The sequence below is a fragment of the Mustelus asterias genome, unplaced genomic scaffold (assembly GCF_964213995.1).
Source record: "Mustelus asterias unplaced genomic scaffold, sMusAst1.hap1.1 HAP1_SCAFFOLD_2295, whole genome shotgun sequence".
Classification (NCBI taxonomy): domain Eukaryota; kingdom Metazoa; phylum Chordata; class Chondrichthyes; order Carcharhiniformes; family Triakidae; genus Mustelus; species Mustelus asterias.
Genome location: NW_027592240.1, coordinates 46112 through 59772, shown reverse-complemented (window position 1 = coordinate 59772; position 13661 = coordinate 46112). Strand labels below are relative to the sequence as shown.

At 47.9% G+C, this 13661-nt stretch overlaps 1 protein-coding gene and 1 non-coding gene across 2 annotated transcripts; both read left to right on the top strand.

The window, feature by feature from the left end:
• The first annotated feature begins 170 nt into the window (after positions 1-170).
• Positions 171-243, top strand: trnav-cac (transfer RNA valine (anticodon CAC)). The gene has a single exon. It is a non-coding gene; the product is annotated as a tRNA-Val (tRNA).
• A 4643-nt stretch (positions 244-4886) lies between these two features.
• Positions 4887-12368, top strand: LOC144489535 (ER membrane protein complex subunit 4-like). Its single transcript, XM_078207404.1, has 5 exons — positions 4887-5066; positions 5683-5794; positions 6001-6154; positions 9519-9679; positions 10366-12368. The coding sequence occupies exons 1-5, from the start codon at positions 4987-4989 to the stop codon at positions 10399-10401; spliced, it is 543 nt and encodes a 180-aa protein (XP_078063530.1). The 5' UTR covers positions 4887-4986; the 3' UTR covers positions 10402-12368.
• Positions 12369-13661: the final 1293 nt, after the last annotated feature.

Below are 13661 nucleotides of genomic sequence, written 5' to 3'. Positions count from 1 at the left end.
ACCGCTTTTAAAGGTTGAAGTTCAAGATAAGTTGAGAAATCAGGTTGAAAGAAACGGTTTTTGTCTTGTATTGAGTGACATGGGCTCTCAGTATAACCATTCAAACCTGCAGCAACACAGTCGAGTTGAACATTGTGGCCAGGCCAATTGGCGGCGCTATGCTATCAGTTGTTTCTGTAGTGTAGTGGTTATCACGTTCGCCTCACACGCGAAAAGTCCCCGGTTCGAAACCGGGCAGAAACATTAATTATAGTTCTTCATTTAGCGTGAGGGAAGTTTTGCATGGTAGTTGTTGCTGAACATTGTCCGATTCTCCATGTTGTAATCATGTTGTCTTTGCTCTGAACTCGGCCACAAATGCTTTCAGCAAAATCAGAAATGCTGTGTTTTAAGACGCAATGAGGAAATCATAGAATCCCTACAGTGCAGAAGGAGGCCATTCGGCCCATCGAGTCTGCACCGACCACAATCCCACCCAGGCCCTACCCCCACATATTTACCCGCTAATCCCTCCAACCTACGCATCTCAGGACTCTAAGGGGCAATTTTTAACCTGGCCAATCAACCTAACCCGCACATCTTTGGACTGTGGGAGGAAACCGGAGCACCCGGAGGAAACCCACGCAGACACGAGGAGAATGTGCAAACTCCACACAGACAGTGACCCGAGCCGGGAATTGAACCCAGGACCCTGGAGCTGTGAAGCAGCAGTGCTAACCACTGTGCTACCGTGCCGCCCCGCTATGCTATCAGTTGTTTCTGTAGTGTAGTGGTTATCACGTTCTGTAGTGTGCCCCGCGGCACGGTAGCACAGTGGTTAGCACTGCTGCTTCACAGCTCCAGGGTCCTGGGTTCGATTCCCGGCTCGGGTCACTGTCTGTGTGGAGTTTGCACATTCTCCTCGTGTCTGCGTGGGTTTCCTCCGGGTGCTCCGGTTTCCTCCCACAGTCCAAAGATGTGCGGTTAGGTTAGGAAATAAATGTGTGTATTTTGACACTGTGCGCATATTAGCAACTTGTTCAGTCCATAACAGAATATAATGGTTTTACAAGTGCAGACGAACATAGTTAATCATCATCTGAAACATGTGTCATAGTCGTGTGTGCTCATAAAGACAGACACAAGTGAAACTGTAACTGAACGAGAGGAAATGGCGCACATTTCCCGGAAGCATATTTTAAAAATTGTTCTTCATTATAAAGAAATGGGGAAAAATCACTCAGGGAGATGAGTAAATCGAAACTCAGTGTAGATCTGCTGGACTTTTCTATAGATGAGCGGGATTTAGGCGCCAGAATGTTTCACATGCAGAATAAAGAGGGATCAAGTATAACTAGCAAATCATTATTAAATCTTTTCCCTTTTAGGATGTTTGATATTGTTTAAAAGCTGACGGTCTCAAATAAGCACCATGGAATGTGTATTACCCAGTAACTCGATTTCTTTTATTGGTCAGTAATGTTTGCAATGCAATGTTGCATATTCCCGAGATATTCAACTCAGAATGAAGATGTATGTATTAAATACATGGATTCATATTTAATATTGAAAACGAAACAAATATTGAGTAACTCGCCAACGTTTCGAGTTTGGATGACCCTTCATCAGAGCTAAGGGCAAAGAAAATCAGACAAGATTTATATTATGAGGGTGGAAGGGGGGGGTGCTGTAATTGGACAAGGGGAATGAAAAGGAGAATGCAGAAGGCTGAGAGAGGTGTGAAAAGTGTTAATCAGAATGGTAGAGCAGAGGTACAGATGGTTTGCCCTGAATGGAGGGGGGGAGGGGGAGTTGGTGGGGGGGAGGGGGCGGGTGTGGGCGAGAAGGAGAGCAGGGATGAAGAAGTTGAAAAATGGAAGTGAGAAAGAAATATGATAAAATGGATGAATGAGATGAAAAGAAGAAACAAAATGAAATAAAATAAATGGAAATGGGGTGAAGGTGGAGGGGAGAATCATGGTCTGAAGTTGTTGAACTCAATATTCAGTCTGGAAGGCTGTAAAGTGCCCAATCGGAAGATGAGGTTCTGTTCCTCCAATTTGCATTGGGGTTCACGAGAACATTGGAAAAGGCCAAGGACGGACATGTGGGCAGGAGAGCAGGGTGGTGTTTTGAAGGGGCAAGTGACAGGAAGGTCTGGGTCCTGCTTGCAGATGGACTGAAGGTTTTCAACAAAGTGGTCACCCAATTTGTGTTTGGTCTCTCCGATGTAGAGTAGACTGGATTGGCAGCAGCGAATTGAATAGACCAGGTTGAAGAAGGTGCATGTGAAGCGCTGCCTCACTTGAAAGGGGTGTTTAGAACCCGGGAAGTGAATAGGGAGGAGATAAAGCGGCAGGTGTTGCACCTTCTACGATGGCATGGGAAGGTGCCATGGGTAGAGGATAGGATGTTGGTTGGATGGAGGCATGAACCAGGGTATCCCAGAGAGAACGATCCTTGTGGAATGCTGGGAAGTGGGCGGGGGGCTGAGGGGAAGATGTGTTGGGTAGTGGCATCATGCTGGAATTGGCAGCAATGGCAGCAGATGATCCTTTGAATGCGGAGGCTGGTTGGGTGAAAAGTGAAGACAAGGGGAACCTTGTCCTGGTTCTGAGAGGAAGGGGAGGGAGTGAGAGCAGTGGCTCGGGGGATGGGTGGACAGGGGCAAGAGCCCTGTCAACAACAGTGGGTGGAAAACCACAACTGGTGAAGAAGAAAGACATATCTGCAACGCTATTTAGGAAAGTGGTAAGATCAGAACAGATGCAGCGGAGGTGAAAGAATGAAGAGAATGGGATGGAGTCCTTTCAGGATGTGGGGTGTGAAGAGCTGCAGTCAAGATAGTTGTGGGAGTTGGTGGGCTTGTAATAGATACTGGTGGATAGTCAAACCATGAGAACCTGCAGCAACACAGCAGAGTTGAACCTTGCAGACAGGTCGATTGGCTGCGCCTAACTGCTGGTAGTTTCTGTAGTGTAGTGGCTATCATGTTTGCCTAACACGTAAGAAGTCCCTGGTTCAAAACCAGACAGAAACTTTATCATTTCAGGAAGTATGCATGATTTTGGTTATTTGCTGAACATTATCCAATTCTCGATGTTGTCGCCATGTTATCTTTGTTTTGACTTCGGTCTCAAATGCTTTCAGGAAAATCAGAAATGGTGCATTTTAAGATGTCGTTGCAGGAAAGAAATGTTTGTATTTTGACACCGTGCATATATTAGCAACTTGTTCAATCCATGAAACATGTCGAATAGTAGTGTGTGCTCATAAAGACAGACACAAGTGATACTGTAACTGAACTAGAGGAAGTGGTGCACATTGCACAGAAACATCTTTTTAAAATCGTTTTCATAATAATATAGGGAAAACCATTCATGCTGTTGAGGGAATCGAGGCTCACTGCAGATCTACTGGACTTTCCGATAGATGAATGGGATTTAGGCGCCAGCATATTTCACACCCAGAATAAACTAACTGATCATTCTTAAATCTCTTCCCATTAAACATATTTGATTTTGTTGATAAACTGACTATGGTCAATCTCAAATAAGCATCATGGGAAGTGCATTAACCAGTGACTCGATCTGTTTTGTTGGCCAGTTATAGTTGCAATTCAATGCTGCATATGTCAGAGATATTCAATTCAGAATGAGGAGATGCATAATAAATAAATGTATTGATGTTAAATGTTGAATAATGAACAGGGGTTCATTATCAGTTTTTGTTTCAGATTCTCGCATCCACAGTTTTTTGCTTTTATTTATTCGCTCTGACTTGAACCTCAAAATTTATTCAGAGCGATCGGAAATACTGGATTTTCATGAGAAGAAAAAGATGATGTGTGGGAGGAAACAGGAGCACCTGGAGAACGTGCGGACTCCGCACAGTCACCCCAAGCCGAGAAACAAACCTGAGTCCCTGGTGCTGTAATGGCTGTCCACAGAGAGAATGTGGACAACCTGTGGTGAACCATTGTTGGTTGCCACCAGGTAGTGCTGAGCCAGGGTCTGGCCAGTACTATGAGTCTGTAGATATGTTACTGTTGGGGTTAGGGTTGGGCTGTTCTACCTGTTAATATAGTCCTATGGTACACACCAGTTGGCTCCGCCTCCTGGGAGAGGTATAAAGGTCACTGCTCTGCCTGGTGGCCCTTTAGTCTGGGATTGTATATTGTATATCATAGAAGAAATCATAGAAACCCTACAGTGCAGAAGGAGGCCATTCGGCCCATCGAGTCTGCACCGACCACAATCCCACCCAGGCCCTACCCCCACACATTTACCCGCTAATCCCTCTAACCTACGCATCTCAGGACTCTAAGGGGCAATTTTTAACCTGGCCAATCAACCTAACCCGCACATCTTTGGACTGTGGGAGGAAACCGGAGCACCCGGAGGAAACCCACGCAGACACGAGGAGAATGTGCAAACTCCACACAGACAGTGACCCGAGCCGGGAATCGAACCTGGGACCCTGGAGCTGTGAAGCAGCAGTGCTAACCACTGTGCTACCGTGCCGCCCCGTAGCTCTGTTATTGTTGGCAATAAAAGCCTTTATTTCCCGAGTACATCTTGCCTCCCGTGTGATATATCGCGCATCACAACCATGAGCAGTATTTTCCCCTGGTTTCATTCCCTCACCCTGCAGTATAAATATCTTCCACTTTCTATGTCTTTTTGCTTTGACAAAGGGTCATCTGGACTCAATATTGCAAATATCTCTGACATTAAGTGATGTCCATCTTTGTGCGGGGCAAACGTGCTCCATTTGGCCAGAAGGTGAAGAGTCGGAACAGATGTGCCCCTAACAAAGATGACGACGATGTGGGGGCGGGGCTTTGGGCGGTGCACGCAGGGCGGTGCACGCAGAACGCTGAGGCGGTTGGGATCGCACATGCGCGCATTGCAGCGGGAGCGTTTTGTTGACGGAAGTGTGCGGCTTCTTCTCTTGATCTGAATCAGATTTGAAAGCGGGGGACGGTTAACGGTCGGCGGCGTTGTCATGGCGGCAGGGGCGGGGCTTGTCCACGGCGCGCGCTGGCACAAGTGGACCCTCGAGCTTAACTTGAGCGGCAGCAGCAGGTGCGGAGGCCGCGCGGGAAGCCGGGGGCTCGAGAAGGAGGCAAGCCGGGTCAGCCCGTCTCTCCTGAGGGGAGGCCACCGCACACTGACCCGGGGATGTGGCACCAACCCAAAACTTCCCAACCCCGGGTTTTTCACGCCTCTTTTACCCCTCACCGAGCTCCTCAGCACAAAGCAGCCCCTCAAATCCCCCAGGTCATGACCCTGAGATGCCCTTTTGGTTTCAGCCCCTCCACCTGATCAGGTGCCAACTGCGGTGGTGGTTGGAGGAACGATTGCTCGTTTCCAGGGCCGGGTGCTGAACTGGATCTCTCTCAATGTCCCGCAGTGTTTGTTTTCAAGATACAATTTGGTACATCTGGTGATTTGTCACTTTGTCCCTAAATGGAGGGCAAGTGGATTGGCACCCTGATTATCAATTGACACTAATCCACTTCTGCATCTCTCCATTCCCCTGGCAGTTCAGTGGACACAACGGCAGTGTGTGTCCGAGGTTTGCCCAAGCTTTAGTTCGTGCTGGCACTATTGCCACCACGTTGGGGTCCTCAACAGAGAGACTCCCTCTTTAAAGAAGGTCTTGAAAGGGTGACCAATTTGTGTTTTCTGTTTCTCACAGGAGCCGTGATCAACAGTGTGGCCAGAGAGACTCCATATGCCCAGTCGCATATTCGGACAAACAGCTGCCAGACATCTGTGTCCAAGAAACAGACTGGATCCTGGTTGAGAAAGTAAGTTGGATTTGAATGTGTCTTTAGTGTGTGACTGACAACGCCCCTGGTTTGTCCACAGTGGTGAAGTACCTTGGTGAACCACAGCAGCCTGTGTGATAAAGGGTTAATCATCATGCTTACTTCAAGGCCTGGGTATAAGATCAGTATATGGCCTCCCCTAACCGGCCCCCTTTACTGATACCCTGCTCACTTTCTGTTTTCAGCGCTGCTGGGACATTGCCTTGGGCCCATTGAAACAGCTGCCCATGAATCTGTTCATCATGTACATGGCTGGCAACACCATCTCCATCCTCCCTATCATGATGGTGTGCATGATGGCCTGGAGACCCATACAGGCCTTGATGTCCATGTCTGCAAGTGAGTATTGTATCGAATCTGCAGCTCAGAAACAGCTCTGAACCGGCATCACTTGAATGTAGCTTAGAATAGAGTTCTGGGAGTTGGGTAATTAAGGGAGTTAGAGAAGAAAGGGAAAGAGGTGCTGTTTTGCTTTCTAACTTTCTCAGCCGTCAGGAAGTGATCTTACTCTTCGACAGGAGAAGAAGCTAGATTTTTGGTGAGGATCTGCGAAGTGACTACGGTTTATTCTATTCTTAAGGATTAAAAAAGTACAGCAACTGGTGGTAAGGTTAATAAAATACTTAAAAACTAAAATACTTGAAAACAAAAATAAAATATGTAATTAGGTAAAATAATTAAACAGTTTATTCGCACACATTAAAGATGTGTCACAGCTGCAGCATGTGGGAGCTCCTGGCTGTCAGTTTGATCCAGGGCAACCATGTCTGCAGTAAGTGAAGTTCAAGCAGCTCTGGTTCAGAGTTTATGAGCTGGAGGCTGAACTACAGACACTGCAATGCATCAGGGAGGGGGAAAGTTACCTGGATTCTTTGTATCAGGGAGCAGTCACACTTCTTGGCACAGGGTCTGCTGATTTGGTCAGTGGTCAGGAACAGGAGAGTGAGACAGATAAGGGAACTCACAGACAGGAGCCTTAGCCTTTAACATTGTCCAGCCAGTTTGAGGTATTTTCAGCTTGTTTGGATGAATGGGAGCTGCAGGATGGATGAACCAATTACCCATGGCACTGTGGTACAGGAAGCCATTCTAGTGAGGGGAGCAAAAAGGAATGCAGTGATAATGGGGGACAGTATAGTGAGAGGGATTGGCACATTCTCTGCAGTAAAGAATGTGAATCAAGGCAGCTGTGGTGCCTGTCTGGGGCCGGGGTTCAGGACATCTGATCAGGGCTGGAGAAGAAATTTCAGTGGGGAGGGGAAGGTTCCAGTTGTCCTCGTCAATGTAGGTATAAACAACAGAGATAAAGAAGGAGATTTTCAGTGTCGATATGAGGACCTAAGCACTAAATTAAGAAGCAGAACCTCAATGGTTATAATCTCTGAATTATTACCTGAGCCACATGCTAATAGGTATAGGACAGATCAGATCGGAGGGATGAATGCGTGACTGAAAGGCTGCGTTAAAGTTTATTTATTAGTGTCACAAGTAGGCTTACGTTAACACTGCAATGAAGTTACTGTGAGAATCCCCGAGTCGCCACACTCCAGTACATGTTCGGGTACACTGAGGGAGAATTTAGCGTGGCCAGTGCACCTAACCAGCACGTCTTTCAGACTGGGAGAAAACCGGAGCACCCGGAGAAAACCCACACAGATACAGGGTGAACGTGCAAACTCTGCACAGATAGTGACCCAAGGGGTGGCATAGTGGTTAGCACTGCTGCCTCACAGCGGCAGGGACCCAGGTTCAATTCCAGCCTCGAGTGACCGTGTGTGTGGAGTTTTCATGTTCTCTGTCTGTCTGCGTGGGTTTCCTCCGGGTCCTCCGGTTTCCTCCCACAGTTCAAAGATGTGCGGGTTAAATTGATTGGCTATGGTTCGTTGTCCCATAGTGTCAGGGGGACTAACAGAGTAAATACGTTGTGTTACAGGGATAGGGCCGGGGTGGGATTATGGTCGGCGCAGAAGCGATGGGCTGAATGGCCTCCTTCTGAATTGTAGGGATTCTAAGCCAGTATAGAACCGAGTCCCTGGTGTTGTGCGGCAGCAGTACTAACCACTGTGCCACCCTAACTGGTGTGGAAGGTGGGTTCTGGTTCATGGGACACTGACATCAGTACTGGGTAAAGTGGGATCTGTGCCGTTGGGACAGTCAACACCTGAACTGTGCTGGGGCCGGTGTTCTTGCGAACCCCATGATGAGGAAAATAGAGACGGTTTTAAACTAAATAGTGGACAAGGAATCAAATTTGGGGCAAGGAATCAAATTTATATGAATGACTGGATGAAGGGATGTTTGGCAAATTTGCCGATGACACACAGATAGATGGAAAGTAAGTTGTGAAGCGGACATACAGAGAGTACAGAAAGATAGAAAGGTTAAGTGAGTGGGGAAATATCTGGCAAATGGAGTAGAATGTGGGCAAATTTGAAATTGTCCATTTCGGCAGGAAGAATGAAAAAGAAGCATTTTGTCTAAATTTTGAGAGATTGCAGAGCTCAGAGATTCAGAGGGATCGAGTCATAGAGGTTTACAGCATAGAAACAGGCCCTTCGGCCCAACTTGTCCATGCCGCCCTTCCTTTTTTAAAATCCCGAACCTAATCCCAATTGCCCGCATTTGGCCCATATCCCTCTAAACCCATCGTACCCATGTAACTATCTAAATGCTTTTTTAAAGACAAAATTGTACTTGCCTCTGCTACTACCTCTGGCAGCTTGTTCCAGACATTCACCATCCTCTGTGTGAAAAAATTGCCTCTCTGGACACTTTTGTATCTCTCCCCTCTCACCTTAAACCTATGCCCTCTAGTTTTAGACTCCCCTACCTTTGGGAAAAGATATTGACTGTCTAGTTGATCTGTGCCCCCTCATTATTTTATAGACCTCTATAAGATCACACCTCAGCCTCCTACGCTCCAAAGAAAAACGTCCCAGTCTATCTATCCTCTCCTTTTAACTCAATCCATCAAGTCCCGGTAGCATCCTGGTAAATCTTTTCTGCACTCTTTCTAGTTTAATAATATCCTTTCTATAATAGGGTGACCAGAACTGCACACAGTATTGCAAGTGTGGCCTTACCAATGTCTTGTACAACTTCAACAAGACATTCGAACTCCTGTATTCAATGTTCTGACCAATGAAACCAAGCATGCCGAATGCCTTCTTCACCACTCTGTCCACCTGTGACTCCACTTTCAAGGAGCTATGAACATGTACCCTCAGATCTCTTTGTTCTGTAACTCTCCCCAACGCCCTACCATTAACTGAGTAAGTCCTGCCCTGGTTCAATCTACCAAAATGCATCACCTCGCATTTGTCTAAATTAAACTCCATCTGCCATTCGTCAGCCCACTGGCACAATTGATCAAGATCTGGGTGTCTGAGTGCATAAATCACAAAAGTCTAATATGCAGGTACAGCAAGTAATTAGGAAAACTAATAGAATGTTATCATTCATTGTGATGGGAATTAAATACAGAACTTGGGAGGTTATGCTTCAGTTGTACAGGTCACTAGTGAGACCACATCTGGAGTACTGTGTGCAGTATTGGTCACCTTATTTAAGGAAGTGTGCAAGTATGCTGGAGACAGTTCAGAGACGGTTTACCAGACACTGATACCTAAAATGGATGTGTTGTGTTATGAGGAAAGGTTCTCACATGTTCCTGAATTTCCTGCTTTTCCATTCTCGCTCTCAGTCTTTCGGGTCCTGGGGAATTCGAATCAGCACCGGCTGCAGCGTCTCATCTACTTCATCGGCAACCTGCTGGGGTTGGCCCTGGCCATCTACAAGTGCCAGGCAATGGGGCTGCTGCCCACACACGCCTCTGACTGGCTGGCATTCATCCAGCCGCCCCAGGTGAGATCCGCACTCTGTATGTGAGGGGGAGCCAGGAAAATAGGAAGAGGAAACCATTCAGGGCTGTGGAGCCTGAGAGGTTGAGTAGATTGGGCCCAATTCTTTTTATTCATTCGTGGGATATGGGCACCACTGGCTGGTCAGCATTTATTGTCCATCCCTCGTTGCTCTTGGAGGGCAGTTGAGAGTCAACCACAGGAAATCTGCCGCCCTTACCTGGTCTGGCCTACATGTGACTCCAGAGCTACAGCAACGTGGTTGATGCTCAACAGCCCTCGGGCAACTAGGGATGGGCAATAAATGCTGGCCAGTCAGAGACGCCCATGTCCCACAAATGAACAAAAACAAATGAGGGATGGGGGAAGAGTGCAGGGAAAGTGGGGATGTCTTTGGGAATTGAAGAATGGGGAGGAGTGCGGGGAAAGTGGGGATATCTATGGGGAGGAGTGTGCGGAAAGTGGAGATATCTTTGGGAATTGAGGGATGGAGAGGAGTGCAGGGAAAGTGGGGATATCTTTGGGAATTATGGGATGGGGAGGAGTGTGCAGAAAGTGGGGATATCTTTGGGAATTGAGGGATTGGGAAGACTGCAGGGAAAGTGGAGATGAGGTTGATGATGAATAGTGGAGCAGGCTCGACAGAAGCTATTCCCACTCCGATTCTTACCACCTTCTTCTTTCACACAGAGAGTGGAGAACACGGGCGGGGGCCTGGTCCTGTGATGGTCCCACTCTCCTACTATCGCTCGCTGAGACACGGCCTGAGGACGATCGACACCGGATACAACCTGCCGTCTGGCTAACCTGGGACCAGGCTTTCTGTAGGTAACATGCCCTCCCATCACTGTCCCCTCCACACACACACAGAGATAGACACTAGCCCGTGTACCTGTGACCGATGTGGAATGGCCGGAGATATTGACAGCAGGGACTGTGTATTTTTTCACTGGGGATTCAGTTGTTTATCATGTTGACCCCCTTTGCTGAGCCTCGGATAAGGGACCTGTTGGAGTTGACGATGGGACTGGAAGTTCCTGGATCAGTCATTCCAGGCTTATCCTGGTGCCTCTCATTCTCTCTCTCACCCAGGTCAGAAGGTCACAGATTTGTGTAACCTGTTCCTGAGATTCAAGCTGCTGTAACAGGTTCTCCCAGGGGTCCCTCAAACCGTCTCTGAAATTAAGTTCCCTGACTGTGTGTTGCATCGTGCCTTGTGGGATCTTGCTGTGCAGTCACCATCTCTTCCTACAGAACGGCAGGAGGGAACATCGAAAGGAGGGAATGATTTAGCTCCTGTGCTTGTTCTGGGCTGTTCCAGAGCACTCTGAATCAACACAGCAGCTTCCTGTTTCCAAAACACAGTCACTGCTGTTCACCTGGGAAACCCGGCAGGCACTGCACACAGCAGATCCCACAAACTGTCGGATAACCACCAAATGTTAGGCTGTTTGAAGGATAAAGATCGGCCCTCGGAAACCAGCGGGAGCTCTCCTTCGCTCCATCCAGTAGTGGCCGTGGGATTTTACTATCCACCTGACACAGCAGTGAGTGAGGAGGGGGGGGAGCTTGGTTTCACTTCCTCAGCACTGACAGCTGGAGGCAGGTGATTGACAGTGTAGTGTGTGCAGCTGTCTGTGTGCCCACCTGGGCGGCATGGTGGCACGGTGGTTACTCTCACAGCGCCAGGGCCCTGGGTTCGATTCCAGCCTTGGATAAATCATAGAATCCCGACAGTGCAGAAAGAGACCAATCGGCCCACCGAGCCAGCACCAACAACAACCCCACCCAGGCCCTATCCCCATAACCCCACGTATTTACACTGATAATATCCCCGACACTAAGGGGCAATTTAGCACGGCCAATCCACCTAAATCGCACGTCTTTGGAGTGTCGGTGGAAACCGGAGCAACTGGAGGAAACTCTCACAGACACGGGGAGAATGCACAAACCTCACACAACCTGAGGCTTGATTTGAACCCAGGTCCCTGGTTCTGTGAGGCAGCAGTGCTCCCCATTGTGCCGCCCCTGTGTCTGTGTGGAGTTGGCACGTTCTCCCCGTGTCTGCATGGGTTTCCTCCGGAGGCTCTGGTTTCCTCCCAAACTTCAATATGTGCTGGTTAGGTGGATTGACCATGCTAAATTGCTGCTTTATGTAACAAAATATGTAGATCAGAGTGATTAGTGGGGTAAATATATGGGGTTACGGGAATAGGGCCCGGGTAAGATGCTCTGTCAGAGAGTCAGTGCAGACTCAAAGGGCTGAATGGTCTCTTCTGCACTGTAGGAATTCTACGACTTTGTCTGTGAGCAGGCACGCTTGTGTCTATGACTGTGTGTGTCTATGTGGGTGTACACGCATTTCAGTTCATGTGTGTGTGTGTGTACCTGTGTGCGAGCACATACACGTTTGGTGTGTGCGTGCGTGTGTTCACTTTATTTAATGATTGTGTTTGAGTCGTTCCTCTTTGTGTGTGTTTGTGGGGGGGAGGGGGGTGCGGGGAGGTGGTCACTAATCCTCCCCCTCCCCATTCTGAGACCACACCCGAAGCAGGAGTGAACGGAAGAGGCCGGAGGCGAATCGATAACCTCGAGGTGAGTGAGGAAACAGTCAGTGTGAGTTTGATGCTGCTGTGAAGAATGTGCAATGTCTTTTCACTGATTCTGTAACTGTGGAAATAAAGTGTTTCAGCAAAATGGGATAAAAGCAAATTACTGCAGATACTGGAATCTGAAACCAAAAGAGAAAAGGGTTTGACAAAGGGTCATCAACGTCAGCTCTTTTCTCTCCTGACAGATGCTGCCAGACCTGCTGAGATTTTCCAGCGTTTTCTCTATTGGTTTCAGCAAAACGGGGCCTCCATGAAATGACAGGAGACAAAACCGAGACTCAGATTTCACTGACTCCACCAGCTTAAAGCTCTCTTGTTCCACTTTAAACTCTGCAACACTCTCACCTTTTCTCTCCCACAATATTCAGGCTTCAGTAACCTGAGCTGGTGGTTAAATAACCGTTCCCTATTTGCTGACTCATTTCACCATCACTCCTGTTCTTCCAGCGCAATCCTGATCCCCACTTCCACTGCTGAAGAACACTAACAGACATCCCTCCCTCCGTGTTCGAGTCTTCAAAGTTCACTTTTTCAGTTGGGTAGGGTTTCAATTGAGAATCATAACACATCCCATTTCCATCTCCTCGTGGTGTCTGGGCCAGATCAGGTGAATTTTCCACTAAAAGGTCTGTTTAATCCTTCTCCCCAAACTCCAGCATCTACAAGGCACAACTCTTGTGTCTAATTGAATAAGCTCCAATTTTCTGAATTAGTGCAGCTCCAACAACTCAGGAAGCTCAACACCATCCAAGACAAAGCAGCTTGATTGGCAATCCTTCTACAAACATCTACTCCCTCCAACATTGACTCACATGGCAGCTGGAGGTGTACCACCTACAAGATGCACTGCAAGCACTCACCAAGGCTTCTTTGACAGCATCTTGCAAACCCGCAACCTCGAGCACCTTGGAGAAGGGCAGCAAATGCATGGGAACATCATCACCTGCACGTTCCCCTCCAAGTCACTCACCATCTATACTCAGAGATTGATCACAATGTGAAATTCACTGCCACAGGAACTAGCTGGACAACTCATCGTTTAAAAAGAAAATGTGATGAGTACGTGAGGGAAAGGAGATTAGAAAGATGAGCTGAAAGGCTGAAATGAGGGAGATGGAATGGGAGGTGTCTTGTATGAAATATAAACACCAGCACAGACTAGTTAAACCGAACAATGTCTTTCTGGTCTGGATATTCATAGAATCCCTATAGTGTCGAAGGAGGCCATTCGGCCCATTGAGTCTGCACCCACCACAATCCCACCCAGGCCCTTTCCCCATAACCTCGTGCATTTACCCTAGCTAGCCCCCCTGACACTCAGGGCAATTTAGCATGGCCAATCCACCTAACCCACACACCTTTGGACTGTGGAAG

What these genes read in the sequence shown, in the direction of transcription:
- LOC144489535 (XM_078207404.1), top strand. Translation starts at nt 4,987, where the DNA reads ATGGCGGCAGGGGCGGGGCTTGTCCACGGCGCGCGCTGGCACAAGTGG. An exon ending in AACTTGAGCGGCAGCAGCAG is followed by an intron (nt 5,067 to 5,682) that starts GTGCGGAGGCCG and finishes TGTTTCTCACAG; the next exon opens with GAGCCGTGATCAACAGTGTG. An exon ending in CATTCATCCAGCCGCCCCAG is followed by an intron (nt 9,680 to 10,365) that starts GTGAGATCCGCA and finishes TCTTTCACACAG; the next exon opens with AGAGTGGAGAACACGGGCGG.